The following is an 18,972-nucleotide window of genomic DNA, read 5'->3' as shown; positions in this document are numbered from 1 at the left end:
ATGTATATATGTATGTATATGTATGTATGTATATATATATATATATATGTGTATATATATAGATGTATGTGTGTGTATGTGTTATTGAATTGCTCAAAAAGAAAAATAAAAACCATAATACATCTCATTATTTCATTGTCATTGAATTGCTCAAAAAGAATGGGAATGTGGCTCATGAAAACTCCAGAAGAAAGATAATCTAAAAAGTAGAATATATATTGAAGAAAAACAATATATCGCTCTGATTTTTGTCGTTTTTTCGTTCTAGTGCAACTCTAGCTGTATGGCATATCTGTGCCCACTCTGAGACATTGTTGAGATCTGAAACTCTTGTGCAGATTGTGTGATATTATTTGTCTTTTAGTCTTAAGACTTGATTCACGCTCCTTTTAGACTTGTTGGTATATAGGACAAACAGTTGATCTCAATTATGTTTTTTCTTTTATACTGCTTCTGAAGCTTGTTTCATTTAAAAGTTTTCGTATCCTAATTCCTTGGTTTTCAACCTACTGCTGCCACATTCTCCAGAACATTACACAGTGGAACATTCCACCAGTTTGTTTTTTCTCCTCCTCCTCACTCTCTCTCATTTCTCTAGGTTTTTCTGTTCTTTTTTGCTGACCTATTATTTTCAGCTACTGCTGTGTCCTGCAGCAGGCTTTCTGCGTGCCTTCATGAGGCAGTAGTTTGGTAATCGTAGTCTCAAATTTCAGGATAACAAGCCCACGCATAAAAACAAACCCAGCAGATTGACACATCTGGTCCGTGCCAGCACACTGGCACAGTTTGTGCTGCCCGGCCCGAACTGGATGAGTGTGCACTTCATGAGAGTGAACTCCATAACCCTCCTCTGGTTTACTAACCTGTGCAAACCCACATCACAGATTTAATCTGCTTGTTCTTAAAGGGACAGTTCACCCAAAAATGAAAATTGTCATTATTTACTCACCCTCATGTTTTCTGTGGAACAAAAAGGTAAATTTTTGAATAAAATGCTTACACAAAGTTATCATATGATTTCAAAAACCTTGCAATATAGCGCATAAATCATATGGGTCACTTTTATGATGCTTACACAGTGCTTCTGTGTACTTTTTGAAGCTTGACGGAACCAGTCCCCAGTTACTTTCATTATATTGCAAATGTTGGCCAAAATTTTTTTCAGAAAATTCTTTTTTGTGCTCCACAGAAGAAAGAAACTCATACAGGTTTGGAATGGCATGAGTAAATAATGAAGGAACATACATTTTTGGGTGAACTGCCCCTTTAAAATCAACTCTCTGTGTTGGTTTGTATTTTTGGGCCTTTTTCTACTAAATTTAACCCAGGGGAAATTTTTAAATTAAGGAGCCATACTGAGTCTGATCTCCATCTGCGGTAATGTGAGCACAGTTTGGGCTTTTTAATGAATTTTTTATACAGACAATGGCACCATTTATGAACTTGACAGGTTTCATCCAGACAGGGCTGATCCAAGAGTCTCTCTCTCTCTCCTTCTGTCTGACATCGTCTCTCGCCCTCTTTATCTCTGTTGAGCCTGAACTGTAGATCATGTTGGAGCAAAGGAAACTCCTTCCTGAGCACAGAGCATGTCAGAGCAGGTCTGCCATGGTAGTCTCCTTTTACCCCTTTTTTAACTCTTGCTACAGTCTTTCTTCTGTGCCTTTTTATTTGTATACCTAGCACATTTAAAATCAACATGACGTCAAAATTCACCTGAATGGCCTTCTTAAAACACATTCCTGGTCTTGAGCTCAGTTCATCAGAGAAAATTCCTCCAAAGAGCTAGAACTAAAACTATAAAAATTGTTTTTGTTAATTGAAATGAAGCTGAGATAAAATATAAATATTAGATGAAAAATAAAAATGTTGCCTTGGAAACTAACTGAAATAAAATCAGTTTAGGTTTTTAAAATTTAGGTAGAAGTATTACAAAAGTAACAAAAGCACATCAAAAAAAAAAAAAAAAAAGCAAAAAAGAAAAAAAACAAAAGTAACAAAAGCACATGATTCAAATAAAATGAAATGGAAATAGATTAATTAAATTAAATTAAATAAAAAAACTTGAACTTTTTTATTCAGTTCTGATTTTACTGAAATTAAAACTGAAATAAAAATAAATAGAGAGCTAAATCGAAATATTAAAAAACACAAACTAATAAAATAACAAAGCACATGATTGAAGTAAAGTTCATTAAAATAAACCTGAAATGAAATAGAATATAATTTTTTTTTAAAATATATTTAAAAAAAATTAAGTGTTTTATTTCAGCTTTTCTCATATTCGTTTAAGTTGAAGTGCAGTGACTGAAATTAAAACTGAAATAAAAATAGAGAGCGAAATAGAAAAAAATTAAAAACAAGACATAATAAAAATAGCAAAAGCACATGATTGGGATAGTTAATTGAGGTAAAATATACATACTAGATAAACTTAAACCTAAAAAACACTTTTGTGAGTTTTTTAAAGTATTAATTTACTGAAATTAACACTAAAATAAAAATAAAAAACTACTTAGAAATATAAAAAAACTATTAAAAGCACATAAAAATGCTAATTCAACATATTAATAAATACTTTAATGTTATGTAAAAAAAATAAAATAAAAAAAAATAATAAAATTACACTGCCCCCAAAAAAATAAAAATAAAAAGTTAATTATTTGTGAATGTTGTTGTACTAATTGTTTACATCTTATATGACTCACTGACAGGTATGTGCCCGAGTCAATCATACAAACCTAACTCTATCATCAAACAGACTCGGATCTATACCAGAAGCTCTAATGTTAAAGTTCACTGTTGAGAATGGCAGTGCTGCCTAGTCCAGCGGTAGAGGCATGTGCTGATCAGGCGTGCAGGGCTGGAGAGGAGCTGGAGAAGATCAGGTCTGCCTCCTACAGAATTTTCCTTTCCCATTCACTAGGGAATCACCCTACACAAGAGTCCCTTCAGCCCTAGCGAGGTCCAAGCTTGTCTTTGAGCCAGCTAGTGAAATTATTGGCCAGTAGCTATAGAGCAGAGGTGCGTCTTTATCATTGCATGATTCACTCCACCATCCACCACTTCTTTGTTTTCAAGGGGGGTGGGGGTGGGTTCACGGATGTTGGGTGGGGAGAGGGTAAAGTTCTCACCCTGTTAACTCAGGATGGAAGCATGGAAATGAAAACAATGCCTTGAAACACCAGAGATGGCCTGGCATGATAGCGACACCCAGGTCTAATTCTCTGAATGGGCTTTTATCAATGACACTGGGAGTAATTCAGGTCATCCCTTGGACTCGTCCACGGCGGGACTAATCAGCTGCTGAGAGCCGGAGGGGGGCGGCTGTAGGGTAGCTGTGAAGTAGTCTCGTTTTCCTGGAGGGCTGTTTGCATAACGCTCTCCACGCAAAAGCTGAATGAGTCCACGGATGATTTTTATTGCACATCCTGAAAGCCAACACCCTCCCACCCCAAACATGCTGGGAATTCACAACCAAGCGCTACATATCCACAGGGCTCACCGTTCCCAAGGCAGGGTGGATCTCTAGACAGACTGTTTGGAATATTGCAGTCTTTGGGCCAATTTGCTTTAGCTCTGAAAGGTGGGCTTTGTCTTAGACTCGGTTGAATCAACATCTCAGTGTCTCATAGCAAAGAACTCGCAACCAAATACATTCCTCTGCGGCCAATATCTTGTTTGATGACTTTTATTTCTGTATCTGCTTGCTACATCTTTTCTTACATCTTTTAAATCTTTTCTTTTTATCTAAATTGTAAATTAATACTTTTTTTAATTTATTGTTTAAATTGCATTCAGTAAAATCATACAAATTTTTTGTGGAGATTTTTGTGTTTTGTTTTTTTTAAATATATATAAATTTTACGTTTTAAGTAAAACATTTTGTTAATGTCAATTTGTATGTAATGTTGTTTATGTAGGCTATGTATGTACATATAGTATATAACATATAAATATATATATATATAGGGCTATAATAGGGTGTTAATATATATATTAATCACAATCCAAAATATATATATATTATATTAGCTATAGATAAATATTATGTGGGTGTATACTGTGTATATATTATTATATGTATATAAATATAATGTTGGTGTATGTAATGTATATATTTATGTTATATATATATATATATATATAATATGTATATATTTAATGTATATATTATATATGTGTTGTATTATTATGTGGGTGGGTGTAAATAGTATTATATTATGTGTATGTATGTATATATATATATATATATAATTTATTATAGATGTGATATTTATATATATATAATAATATATGTGTGTGTGGTGTGTGTGTGAATTTTTCCTGCAAACACATTTCAAAAAAACAAAAAAAAATAATTAAAAAAATTAAAAAAAATAAATTAATTAAACTATATACAATTAAAATATATTGTCAAATTTTTAAATATATTTATTAATTGAATTATATATATGAATTGATTTATTCTGTCTGCACTTACATTTCAGTACAACACTGAAATCAACCATTGCAGTTTTTAATTTATTTTTATTTTTTACTGTTAAACAAGCAAAATATGAGACTTCGTCTGATGTCGGATAGCAGAATATCATTAATATCAGCATCTTGCTGATGTATCAGTCTGTCAATAATTGCAACAGAAATGCTGAATCATTCATATAAGTCTTTTTTTTTTCAGTCAGTTATGCAGTTCAGACTTACACAGCTGAAATCAGTTTTACGCCAGGAGATGTTTAATGTATAATAAGTTTATAAAAACTAATTATGAAATGGATTTCACAGGTCCTAAATACATTTTATAAAAACTAATTATGAAATGGATTTCACAGGTCCGAACCAGCATTTCTGACTGAGATCTCTACCTCTGAGACTTTTTGGGGTATTTGGACCTTTAACAAAGTGTCTGTTTGTCCTCCTGTCTGAAAGAGTGTTTCTTGAGGCAGTCCGCCAAGAATACTGCAATAACTGTCATTAATGCAAATACAAACATTTCATAGTAAATATTTGGGACTGGTGTACACCTCACCCTGTGATTCGAGCCTGTGTAAATGCAGAGCGGAAAGCATAGCTCTACTGTCTATTATTTAACAGTGTTTGGAGTTCACCAGAGGTGAGTTACAACAAAATGACCTTTGCATTATATTATGTTATGATTATGGCTCAAGATGCCTTTTTTTCTGTATCAGACTTAGCTAAGGGACTATATAACTGTGCTTGAATTTGGATAGATTGTGTGTAGGGAAATAATTAAATGGCTTCAGGGTCTGCAAAACACAAATACGTCCTCTTGAAAAGTGAGTCTGTGGATAAACACTTCGGCTCCCTGGGCTGTGAATTTTCCTTGTTGGATGGAGAGAGATAGATAGTGTTTACAGCAAGAACAATGGGCCGTGCAATTACACACTCATGAAGCACACGCTCACACACACTGCATGTACTGAGAGACACATAAACCCTCTCCAGAGAAAATACCATCTCCTATATACATAATCAGATTGCCTGCAGGTCTGGATTTCTGGTGTTTCATCTGGTTGAGAGGAAAAACAGAAGAAATTCTGATGGATGGGTCACATTATGGTGTGTTTTTCAACATTTGTCCAACTTTTGGATGTTTTTCTCTCATTTATGAAGATGAATTGGTATGGTGCAGCTGAATGCTGTGTTCTTCATATGGGTTGTTTTTATGTGCTCACATGTTGCTCTTTTGTAGCTCAGGAGATCTCTGTTGCTAGTGGGGTGTGTCTATTATTGTTGGGTTTGGGATTTGTTCTGAACCACTTTTTTGAAGCGTTTAGACTAAGATTTTTTTGTCTAGTCGTGGTGGATGATAAAACAGTCTGCTAGACTTATATTGAGGAAAGGCCCAGAATATCATAATGACTACTATGTCGTTCCAAACCTGTATGACCATTTATGACAATGTTGATAACCAAATAGTTTTGACTTTCGTTGCATTTTTTGTCCATATGGAAGTCAATGGGAACCAAAATAGTTTGGGTACCAACATTCTTCGATACATCATATTTCGTGGTTTGCAGAGGAAATTAAGTCATACAAGTTTGGAACAACAGAGGGGTGAGTAAACGATGATTCTTTTTTGGATGGACTGTCACTTTAAGGTTGGGCTCTTTTAACTTGATGGACAGTGACCTAGCAACCACCTACTACTTTTATTATTATTTTTTACATTTTTGTATTTATTTATTTTTTGATCGAAGGTGTCATGGCTAATCCGATTCGTTTAGGAGTTTTAAAATCTCTTCTGAGGAACATCAGGCTTGTTTTCTCAGTTCGAGAAGTGAAACACCACAATAAAACCCCACATTTTATACACATATTTCTCTTTTTTTCTATAGGAAAAAAAAGAAAATTTCAAATTAAATCAATTGTGATTTTTCTATCCTACAGCATCTTTCATTTACACACACCCCATCCCAAACTCGGTCGCTTGCTCAAAAACATAGCTCAGATTTGCAAACCCTTGCAGAAAAAGCACTTGCTTTCTTTGCCCAGTGGCCCTCGGATTGATGCAAGACATTCTTTCCAGAAACATCTCTTTCTTTTGCTCTTTTCTGACCGTCGTCTCCCTGTCTGGCCAAGCTAGCCCTCCAAAGTAAATTAGTGGATCTTACTTAGGAACTGATAGTTTGTGGAACACTAAACTTCCGTTTTGGTCCTTTGCAATCTATGTACATGTACACGCTGTCAATCACTGCTTCTGTAAAAAGAATGAAACCAAAAACGCAGCTTGGCAGCTTTTCCTCAAGAGTTTATCTAGAGTAAAAGTAAAAATACACACGCATGAGGACGTGCACTCACGCACACTTTGGTGGTGTGTCAGCGGCCCCCAGCAGGACTGAGTGGACTTTATGAAGCACCCAGAAGGCCCTGCAGTGGTGGAGAGAGCTGCTCTCTGAAGCACAAAGAGGGGTTTGTTCTGCTGAAGAGGCTCTCTGCCTCTCTACCTCCTAAGAAGCTTGACAATCCAGCAGTTTTACCCCCATTTCCCTACATCCACCTCTGTCTATCTCTCTCGCAGCTCTACAAACATTTACTATTGCTCATGCTTAGGGCTAGGGGTTTGTTCACATCCATAACCTAAGTATTAACCTGCACATAACATAGCTTTGTGTTTTGGGCATGAATGATACCTGAAATCATGCTGCTTTATAATGAAATTCATAAGGACTGTTACTTTTCCAAGTGGTCAGACTTGCGATTTTTGTCTGGTGGATGATAGATGACTAAAAAAATCTTAAAGACCAGAATCATAGAGACTTGAGGTTTGGCTCTTTTTAACATTGACAAACATTGAGCATCCACCTAGAACACCTTAGCCACAATATAGCACCCTCTTTAATTGCAAATCCTTTATTTTATATATATATATATATATATAGTATATAATATTATTATTTATTTATTGTAAATGATTTGCTGAGAACTGTAAGCAAGACAGGCCTTATATATTTATTATAAATATAAATGTAATTTATAATATACATATAATTGGAACGCCTTATCTACAGTGATATGGAGATAAAACAGTATTTATTTATGAATTATCTTAATTTATAAATGTAATTTATAATATACATATAATTGGATGTCTTTGAATTATCTTAATTTGTGGAATTTTCTCATAAAAAATTCAGTTTTTTAATGTAATTTATAATATATATATATATTTAATACCATTATACATCTATAATACAGGCCTATATCTAATATATATATATATATATGTATATTCTATATATGTATATATTTATATTATATATTTATATGTATGTATAGTGTGTGTTGTATATATATATTATAGGTATGTGTGTGTGTGTGTATATATATTATATGTATGGTGTGTGTGTATAAATATTATATTAGGTGTTTGTAATATGTATAATATATGTATATATATCAGTATTGTGTGTGTAGATATATATATATATATATGTGTGTTTGTGTATATTATATGTATGTGTTGTTGTATATATATATATTATATATATATATAGATATGTGTGTATGTTATATATATATATATATATATATGGGTGTTCGTATATATATATATATATATATATATAATTTATAATACATTTTTTTTTTTTATTTAAATTTTTACTTTTTTTTTTTTACTTTAGTTTAAATGTTAGTTTTAAAAAAAAATCTTTCTGTTTAGCTTATAATATATATATAGTTTTTAATATTTATTTAAAAATTTACTTACTTTTCCTTATTTTATTTTAGTTCGTTGCCAAGGCAACATTTCTCATTTTCATTTTTTTTCGTGCAACTTGTATATTTTATTTTTTTTTTTTTTTTTTTTTTTACTTTATTTCAACTTAATTTTAATTAAAATAAATATTTTATAGTTTCAGTTATATTTTTAGTTAACACTAGCAGCACTAATCTTATTATTCATTTTATTGCACTTTTTGGAATTTTTAATATCAGTAGTAAAAATCTTGTTTGCTTTTTTCCGTTCTGTCTCTCTCTTTTTTTTGACCTGTTTTTCTTTTATTAGCCTTCACACCGTCCATCCCTTCAACTCCTTCAGTCGAGGTAGAGGAATGCTTGTGTTGAGTTCTCTCTCTCTTTTTTTCTAGCCTTTTCTCTCAAGCTCTCTCTCTCTCTTTGTGGGTCAAGGATGAAAGGGCCCTTCATATTAAGAGCCTGTGATACAATCCTGTCACGCAGTCATCTCAAACAGCTCCTCCCCTTTCACAGGAGCGAGAGGGGGCGGGGGCCTGCAGCCGCATACCTGCGAGAGACCTTTTCCAAACATGCGCGGGACAGTCTCAATGGATTTTTTTTGTGCTCTGTACACGTCGCCCTGTGAAAAAGTTATTTTAAGCTGCCGTGCGTATAAACTCACGTCCCGGTGAAACAACCCACACACATCGCTGTGTACACACACCCCTCCCCCTTCCCCGCCTCTGAAGAAACTCCTGTGAAGCCCATTCAATACAAGCACAAACAGGGTCTTATTCAAACCCAGCAACGGCTAGCTGGAGATACTGACCCTGGTATTGACTGATGGGGGAGAAAGCCCCTGAGGAACTGTAAAAATCATCATTTTGATATTTATATCTACTGCTCCCTTTCCTGTCATGCCACGGTTCCTGCAGAGTCTGGAGGAGACGGCGATGTCTAAAACAGCTGGTGGCCCTTGGCTACACGAGCCCCGGATGAGGGTACTTGTTTGAGTTGCATCTCTGGGCTTTATATTCTGACAATAAACATTCGGTGTGATGGGTGGAGGAGTTTCATTCAGCAAGGTCTCATGAGAGCCACAACAGAGAGGGTTTGTGTGTTGGCGTTGGCCCTTTCTTCCTGTGGTGCACCAGTTGGACCTGACAGCTCTATTTCTACTGCGTTGATTGTGGTGAAGCCATAAACAACGCCTTGAACTGTTTGTCTAACCCAGTGTCACAGTACAAAATACATGTAGTGTTTCTCACAATACACGTTGTTTCAAATGTGTTCAAATGTTACAAAAAGCTCTAGAGATAATCGTGCTGTTAATGTTTATAATATCTTAATATCTTTACGCATTATAGTTGCATTGAGCATGTTAAGAGGTGAACTATTATATGCAGTAGTTAACATTTTGCAAAATATAAACAATCAAGAAGATGAGATTTACTATATAATGTGTATCGCTTTACGTGAGTGTACTGTATGCGGATAACGGTGGATGTACTATAGCTTTAAATATATTGCTGGATGATAATATGGTTCACATTTTGTGATTTGTATACATAAACAACCAATCAGTAGAGATTTGCTTTAATAACAGTAAATATTGCTTTACGTGATTAGTACTGAATGTAAGTGCTGGTAAAGTTGGATGTACACTGTAAAAATCCTGTTATGTTTACAGATAAAAAAAACTGGCAGTTGTGGTTGAAAGAATAATTATATTAAAATACAGCAAAAATGTAAATGTATTTACAAAACAACCTGTAAATTTTAGTTTAAACCTATAATTTACATTAAACAATACATTTTTAAGATGTATATATATAGATACATATATATAGGGATCTTGCATTAACCAATTAACAGTTTTTACTGTAACATATTTACAGTTAAAATTACAAAAAAGTTTTTTACAGTGTACTTATATATCCAACTTTGTATATAGAGCTGTGCAATAATATAGTTTACAATTTGTGACTATCTGAGGAATTAAGCAGTTGAAATGTGCTATATAGTAAATATTATATGTGCTATATAGTAAATGTACAATTATCCACCTTTATGTTGCTGGGCTAGAATATAGATACGATATGTGATATAAACAATTACGCAGTTGATAAGTATAAATCACTTGAATAGAATACAATGAGTAGCTTGTGTTATTCCATCTCTTAAGCATATGCGTGTCTTATAACCAGTGCATTCCTGTTTTTCTGCTGTTTTCTTGTAGCCCCTGGAGTTTTCTTTGCTTAGCCTTGCATTACGTGATGGAATGAGGGGGCGGAGTCAGCATTGTGTTACTGTTTGATTGACAGCTTGCTTCTCTTTTCTTTTTTCTGCCTCAGGGCCTGCTGAAGTTCCCATGATGTCACCAAACGGTTCCATTCCACCAATCCACGTTCCTCCTGGCTACGTCTCCCAGGTAACCGACAGGAATGGATCAGGGCAGTGCGTCTCTCGCACAATGAGGATGTGCTTTCACCCCTCATAGGCGAATATCCATTTCTTGTAAACATGTTTACAAAGTGTGATTCTAGAATGCAGTAACCAAACAAACAACAGATGAACATACACAAAATTCCAAGTTGTTCATCCTTACTAAACGGTGTCAGGCCAGAGTTTGCTAAAGGTCGGCGGCAGTAACATTTCAATAGAAAGGTCAAAAAACTCTTGCGGAGAGGACAGGAAAAAGGGTTTGAGTTGTGGGTGTAATAAATCGGTGGGTGTGTGGGGTTATAATGGCGCAAAGGTCACTCGTGTAAAAATAATTAATTAGCACATTCCACCCAAATGTGAAGGGCAGGACCAGCCCATGTTTGGTGGGATGCCCGTTTCTTTCTCTCTTTTAACTTTCCAACAGGATGGAAGCTTTTTAGCACAAGTACATCTAAATGAAGTGATAATAATGCTCGTTATGTGTTTAGTTGTTGCTCTGTTGTCTCAGAAAATGATGGGAAATGTCATTTTATTGCACAAGCATCTGTCCTCATAAATGGCTAAACATGTTAACTCTATCAGTTTTCTTTACCTTTATGCAAAATGCATATAAACTAAATGTACAATCAACATACAATACCATTCAAGAGTTTAGGTCAGTGAGATTTTTTTTCAATGCTGTTCGATGTATCCTATGCTCACCCTGATTTGATCAAAAATACAGGAAAAACAGTAATATTGTGAAATATTATTGCTAATTAAAAATTATAATTAATATAATTCTAAATGTATTTTTGTCAGGATTATTTGATGAATAGAAAGTCAAAAGAATAGCATTTATTTGAAATATAAACCTTTTTACCATTATAAGTGTCTTTACTGTCACTTTTGATTAATTCATTCACCCATGATCAATACAATTCATACATACTCCATACATGTGTTATTTACTTAAAAAAACAAAACAAAAAAAAAACATAATGACCCCAAACTTTTAAACGGTATTTCAACACATTGCCTAATTAATATTCATGTGCCATACCTTTTCCTTGGTACTATTTATGAGTTAATTACTTGTCCAGATATGCTTGAGTTGTATTGGATCATTGTATAGTTTCACAGTGTCTTCACATTAGGATTTAAGACTTATATTATTATAAGTAATAAGGTATTGAATAAATCCAGAAATTGATACTACATACCAAAAATAATATATTGCAAATTTTAAACATAAATAAAATGAAAGTACTACTACTTATTAAAATTAATATATTGGCATTTTTCAACAGAAATAGAATGTTTAAAATTATTTTAAAAAAAAATTTTTTTGTCAAAAAGCCATTATTGGACATGCCGGAGTCTCCTGAAATCACTGTGGTGTTCAATTTATGAGCACAAATGAACATTTGACATAATCTGTCTTTGCACATGCCAGAATACGCAAACTCAAACATCAATTTGTGCTTGTATTCCCCACATGTCAGTATTTATCTCCAGACAATGGTTTCCCTCTGGTTTAAGGTGGGAAAGCTAATTGGTATTGGACATAATTTTGTAATTATAAATGTTGATTGAACACTTTGTCAAAAATGTGCATGCTTTTGATGAAGAATTGCTATCAAGTTTGCCAGAAAACACCACTAGTCACTTCATCCTCAATCATTTAAACGCACATTACATCAATTACGAACTAGAAAATATGAACTTCCCAGGGCGGCTTGAAGGTACATACTGTAGAAGTGTTTTAATGGCTCACTGCTTGAAACAAGAACATACTGATTTCCCTGAAGATCCAAACAGTTCTTTCCTCTAGTAAAAGCATTTTTGGTAACGAATGGTTTTCTGTTGTCGTCACTAACCTCACCTCACCTTCTAACTCTGGGTGATCCTAAAGTCCGCATGGGTTAGAAGTTGAGGTCAGTGAGTTGATTTCTCCCATGTGAACTGTACCAGCAGATCTGGTTCCTGTAAGCATCTTCCATGCATACATTCCTTCAGTGGAATGTACTTGATAGCCATTCTATTCGAAAGCCTTGTTTACTTTTGCATTCCTGCCCTTTGTTTAAAGTGGCACTGAATGTCTGTGGTTGCCTCGTAACTGCTGGCATGTTAGATCCGGAGACAGGCTGTGCTATTTGTCAGGCGGGGCACTGATGGCTGACATCAGAGAGCCTGTGGGCTTGGGAATTGTTTGGCTTGATGTCTGTGGATGTTTGTATTTTCAGGTTCTTGAGGACAACACAGGCGTGAGGAGGGTTGTGGTCACACCTCATTCTGAATGTTACCCTCCGAGTTACTCTCCGGCTCTGTCCCCGAGCCACCACATTCACCCTCCGTATCTGACGCACCCACACTTTATTCCGGCCTCACATACATCATACTACCCCCCAGTCAGCCCCGGTGACATGCCCCCGCACCAGTTCTATCAGCATCGCCTGCCACCCATCTACCCAGAAGGTGAGCTCCATAGTCCACAGTAGACTAAAGCTCTTACTCACTTATTTAAACACATACTTCAGTGAGGATGGGCAACCAGCTCTTTATACTGAATCATAACACAGCGAAATACCATACAAAGCTATGAAAACACAACCAACTCGAACATGCATTACAAAAGAAAAGTTGGGACACACTTGACTGAATGTTTCTTGTGGTTTTAACTTTTAAGAATGTTTTTTCTTATTCTTTAATGATCGAAATCTTATTTGTAGACTACTATAAATGTTATACTAAATGGGAAATAGAATAAATATGATTATATGTATGTGTATGTATATGTCAAACAAATCAACTTACATTTATAGAAATAACATAAAATATATATTTAATAAGTTTTACAGTATATACAACATTCAATTTAAATTCTAGTTATTTTGTTCAGCACTGTATACATAACCACAAAAAAGTGTGTGTATATATATATGTATACAGTGCTGAACAAAATAACTTTTGTAGACTAGAATTTAAATTGAATGGTGTATATACTGTAAAATGTTCTTATTATTAAATATATTTTTTATAATGTTATTTCTATAAATGTAAGTTGATTTGTTTGACATTTTTGTTGTCATATGAGTATACATGGCTTCACAAAATAAATTTTGTAGACAAATATACATTTTATACTGAATATAAAATAAATATTGTATCAAATAAATTGTATCAAATATATGAATTGCTGTGTTGCGCTAAAATTAAAATTCATATGTGTAAATGATACAAAATTAGTTTTGTTGACAAATAAAAATTGTGTACCGAATATAAAAATATATTCATTTATTATTACATTTAAGAGTTTTTGTACTACACAAAAACTTAAATGGAATATTTAGCTAAAATATAAAAGCTTTGATTGATTCTGCATATAACACTGTTGTGTTGACTAGAATATGAATTGTATGTTGAATATTGTAAACTGAATTTTAATATACAGTATAAAGTATATCAATAATTATATGTTTTATATGAATATGTTGATATGTTATAGTGTAATTATGATCTTTGTCTTATCTCAGAGATCATCCCATTGTATAACGTCTCCACTTTCATGGGTCATGAGGAGTACTGTAAACCTCCACCCAAGAAGCTCAAACAGCCGGTGGAGCGTACAAGCCCAATTCACATCACCAACAAGAACACCACCACCTACAACAACACAACTAACTGCAACACCAAAACCAACAGCAACCCCAAAAGACAAACAAGACGAGTAGGAGTAAGACCTGGCAGAGAGGAGGAGTAGGAGGAAGAAGAAGAGGAGGAAGCCCTGGCAACAAGAGGCCAGATCGAAGAGCCAGAGGAAGCCCCAAACACTCAGACACCGAGCCACAGGGTGAGATAAAAATTTAAAACTCATCTCATTTAAGAGACATCTTGCTGATTTTGTTCTTATGTATCTGTAGTGTATTTGTACATGTCAAAAACTAATAACAAAAAAAAAAAATAATACCACCATCATCAGCAATAAAAAAATAAAAACAGGCAGAGCTGCTGACTCTGACAAGATGAGTCAACAATCTTGTCCACATCTGTTCACTTTAAAGCCTCATTTCCATGAAGCTTTATGGGTCCTTACCTCTAAGCCTTTGTTTTTGAGCTTTTATGTCAGTGTCAGCACTTACTCTTGATGTGACACACATACACACAGGATAAAGAGTAGATAGTGCAGGAAGCAAGTGTGAATGTAGGAGAATGCCCACTACTGGTGCAATGCAGTCAGTCGCTTGAATGAAATAGCTGTGGATAGCTTACTAACAGTACTATTACTGCTGCTGAAGTGTATAGTTTGCGGAGTACAGTTCACATCTGGGGTCAGTAAGATTTCCAGTTCTAATAAATGCTGTTCTTGTGAACTCATCAGTGATTCATCAATGAATCCTGAAAAAAGTATCACAGAGCACAACTGTTCCCAACATCGATGATGATAAGAATGTTACTTCAGCACCAAATCAGAATATTAGAATTATTTTCCCATATGCATAGTTTCTGTATACACAGAACATCCCCATGAACTGAAAGGTCCTAACTTAATTAAATAATTAATAATAATTCATAAAAATAACCATTTATTTCCAAGATGATAACTAGGCATCACTTGCATAATGCGTCATTAAAAAAAAAAAAATCCTTTTTCTTTTTATATATTTTTTAATATTTTGATAAAACATTGAAATGTTTCTTATTTTTATTCAGTGTCATTTATTACAACCAAACTCTAAATGTTTATATTTAACTGCTGTTTTAATAGATAAAGATGCTATGACAATTAATGTTTAGTCTTTAACTTTTTTGGACTGAATAAAAAAGCTTGAAGAATTCCACATAGCCAAGGGTTCCAATAAGGGAGGTAGCTGTTCTGGGATCAGATGGTGGATGAATGTGGAACACATGTTGCATGAGATGCAGTAGATTCCATAATTCTATGTATCATCATTTCCTTTTCTTTCATCATTCCTTTGAAAACAGCTCGCTCTGTCTTGCTGTTTTCCTCTTTCTTCTTTAATGGCTTATCTTACCCTGGTCTTTGTTCTTGTGAACCTTTGGTTCCCATGCCTCTGTGTCTGAGAGAGAGTGTGTGTGTCTGTAATCTGTCTGTGGCGAAACCACAGTGCATAATGAGACCCAGATCTCTTCCTGTCTGAAGTGACAGCACAAGGCTGGTCCGTGTTAAAATGCACAGGGAAAAGGCCAGGCAAATTAAATCAAGAGGCGAGAAGACGAGCTGTTCCTGTGGAGTATGTCTGAGAAGAAGCTTAGATCTGAGTGAAACCATGACGTCAGACGTTTATATTTGGTCTTCTTCAGTCTCCAGTGGTGTTCAGGACTTTGCTGTGGCTTGTCAAGCTACTCATAATTTAAACTAGATAAAGTAAAATTAAGCTAGCCTTTTGAAAAGTTTGCTAGTTACACTACAATTATGTTTTTGAAAGAAGTCTCTTATGCTCACCAAGGCTACATTTATTTGATTAAAAAAATACAGTAAAAACAGTAATATAACAAAATAAAATAAAATTAAAAATGTAATTTAACACAGCTAAAACATAACCAAATTGTGTTTAGCAGCCATTACTCCAGTTTTCAGTGTCACATGATCCTTCAGAAATTATTCTAATATGCTTATTAAGAAACACTTAAACAACATTGATTATAAGCAATGTTGAAAACAGTTGTACTGATTTCAGATTTTTTTTGTGTGAAATCAATCACACACAATTTTTTCAGGATTTCTTAATGAATTAAGAAGTTCAAAAAGTAGCATTTATTTGAAATATAAATCTTTTGTGACAGTATAAATGTCTTTCCTGTCACTTTTTATTAATTTAATGTGTCCTTGCTGAATGAATTATTAATTTCTTTAAAAACAAATCATACTGACCCAAAACATTTTAACGGTAATGTATATATGTGTGTATGTGTGTGTATATATATATATATATGTGTGTGTATATATATATATACACGTGTATATAAAAATATATGCATACTATATAGTGCAGAAATGTAATATTATATGAATATTTATTAATCACTTTAATGCATCCTTGCTAAATAATTTTCTTTCTAAATTAAATTAAACTGATTATTTTTTTGCATTAAATGCCACCAATGAAACAAGACAACTGTTAGCAGGAGTATCAATTTCCAAAAAAATATTTTAATAAATTTTAAGAAAATATCATTATAAATTAGAAGAAATAACATGATTTTTTTTTGTTAAATAGAATGTCAATTTTGAAATGGTTGCAATTATGAGAAAAAAGTTAGCAGAAATATTCTCAATTGCCTTTTGATTATTTTTTTTTATTTTTTTCTTCCATCGGTAAACATGTGCAGTACTATATTACAAACGTTAGTGACATTTATCAGTTTTCTACTGAAGTGTAGTTTGTAACATCACTTTACTCAAAATTGTAACACACTGTCATGACTCCTTTGAATCCAATGAGTAATTCAAGACCACCTTGACCTGTTTTAAATCCATACATGGAGTGGAATCTCCCATTTTTCCACTCTTTTTTCCCCCTTCCTCTATTAAAATAAAGAATCCACTGAAAACACCCCCATCTCTCAATCTCAACAACATCTTGTTGGGGGAAAACCATGGAGGTCAGTGAAGGGTCATGTTGCCATGACTTCATCGCAGTGATGACTCATGGCAGGAGCCTCTTGGGCTCCATAAGAGCCAGACCTATGAACCTCACTCCCTGGCAGACACTTTCCGACCTGGCTCAGGCCCAATCTGACAGCCCCATCCATCAAGATGTCTCTATTGCCCATTATCGCTATACCAAACTTATGATACTTAAATTATTTTTCTCTGTATTCAAACAACTGTTTGCAAACAAGCATGAGGATGTTACAGACACACACACTCTCTGATTTATGACTGATAGGAGACAGATGGCTACATTTAATCTGTTTTCTGTGCAGATCACGATGTGGACACGAGACGAGTTCAGGCTGTGCCATCAGGAATGGACAAGCCGCAGGTGAGGGATTTTAAATCATGTCATCTCACAAATCTCCTTTCCTGCAGACCGTCAATGTTGTCATTTCACACTGTTGCCAGTTATTATTTTATTTGTTCTGCATGATTATTGCTCCACTCTAAATATTCTGTTGTTTGGAAAGCATTACATGACTATTTTAGGGATATAAACAAACCCCAAACACTAAATTTTAAACTTTTATGCATTTCACATTATTTGACTGACACCTCAAATCACGTGGCTTGTTAAGGAGAGTTATTCTTTCCTTTCTAAGCAGATATGTGATTTTTGCATTGACAAAATGATAAAATTGTTTAGGGAAATCGTATAAACTTGACTTGAGTCATATCTAGAGATCAGATTATCATGACCATGTCTCCTTTTTTCTGGACATTTCCTGGCTTGGATTTCTAAGGTGCCTAAAATATCCAGGATTTGGCATAGTTTTCCTATTGTTTTCATACTTGTGGAAGGTAATGACTGAAAAGTAGTCTGTCCAATAGCTTGCAGGTATCATACATAATCAACCAATCGTGGCATGCGAGAGAACGATGAAAGCAATGAAAATACACAAACATGTAATGTATGAGTAGTGTAGAGGACATGTGTGGACAGGTCACGCTATCATAGATGACATCCAGAACAAGCTTGAAACCTCATAATAATGGGCTAAAACCCACTCTGCACTCAGGAACCTGAAACATCAGGATTGTATATGTTTAGAGATGGTCAGAATGAAGCATTTCCATTTCTGTTCACAAGGGGGCAGCAGCTGTTAATGAATGACTTAATGGTTCAGTGATCCATTGATTGGTCACATCAGTATGTTTTTCTCATCTCTGCTACCGGTTTCATGATCTTCCATTCTTTATGTGAGTGGGAAGGCATTTTACATATTCATTTAAGGTTTAAAATGTGATAATAATATACAGGACACCAAAAGTGCTGTTACATCTGATATAAGGTCTGACATCATTGGTTTGTAGATGCCACTTGGGTTAATGTTTTACAGTGCAGTTTCATTCATATATTTTAACCCTTTTTATTTGGGGTCACGAAGACCCCTCTTCTCTGTAAAGATAATAGTCGTATTTGCCTTTATTTGTCATGTTCCTCTGACTTGATCAGATCCCAACAAATACACTATTAAAAGTTTAACCCTCTGTTCTGTCTCAAAGTAAGCACACACTGTTTCTCCAGTATAGTAATGTTGCTTCTGTTCAATGTCAGGTTAACCCCTGCAGAAACGCATCGTAGAAAATACAATAAAGCAAACTGAAGTAAACAACTGTCAGGTGTGTGCTACTGCAATAAGTACAGCACAGAATGTAAGGTTAAA

At 34.3% G+C, this 18,972-nt stretch overlaps 1 protein-coding gene across 1 annotated transcript in view; it reads left to right on the top strand.

The window, feature by feature from the left end:
* Nucleotides 1–18,972, top strand: part of LOC109057116 (fibronectin type III domain-containing protein 3B-like) — a 58,667-nt gene that overhangs the window by 17,171 nt on the left and 22,524 nt on the right. Inside the window, exons 4-8 of the mRNA XM_042714502.1 lie at nt 10,554–10,630; nt 12,870–13,101; nt 14,160–14,334; nt 14,376–14,476; nt 17,575–17,633. Coding sequence (XP_042570436.1) covers nt 10,554–10,630; nt 12,870–13,101; nt 14,160–14,334; nt 14,376–14,476; nt 17,575–17,633 — 644 coding nt within the window. The remainder of the gene's footprint in view (nt 1–10,553; nt 10,631–12,869; nt 13,102–14,159; nt 14,335–14,375; nt 14,477–17,574; nt 17,634–18,972) is intronic.

This window comes from Cyprinus carpio, chromosome A24 (assembly GCF_018340385.1).
Source record: "Cyprinus carpio isolate SPL01 chromosome A24, ASM1834038v1, whole genome shotgun sequence".
Lineage (NCBI taxonomy): Eukaryota > Metazoa > Chordata > Actinopteri > Cypriniformes > Cyprinidae > Cyprinus > Cyprinus carpio.
The sequence above is the reverse complement of the archived record's forward strand: the minus strand, read 5'-3'. Positions and strand labels throughout refer to the sequence as shown.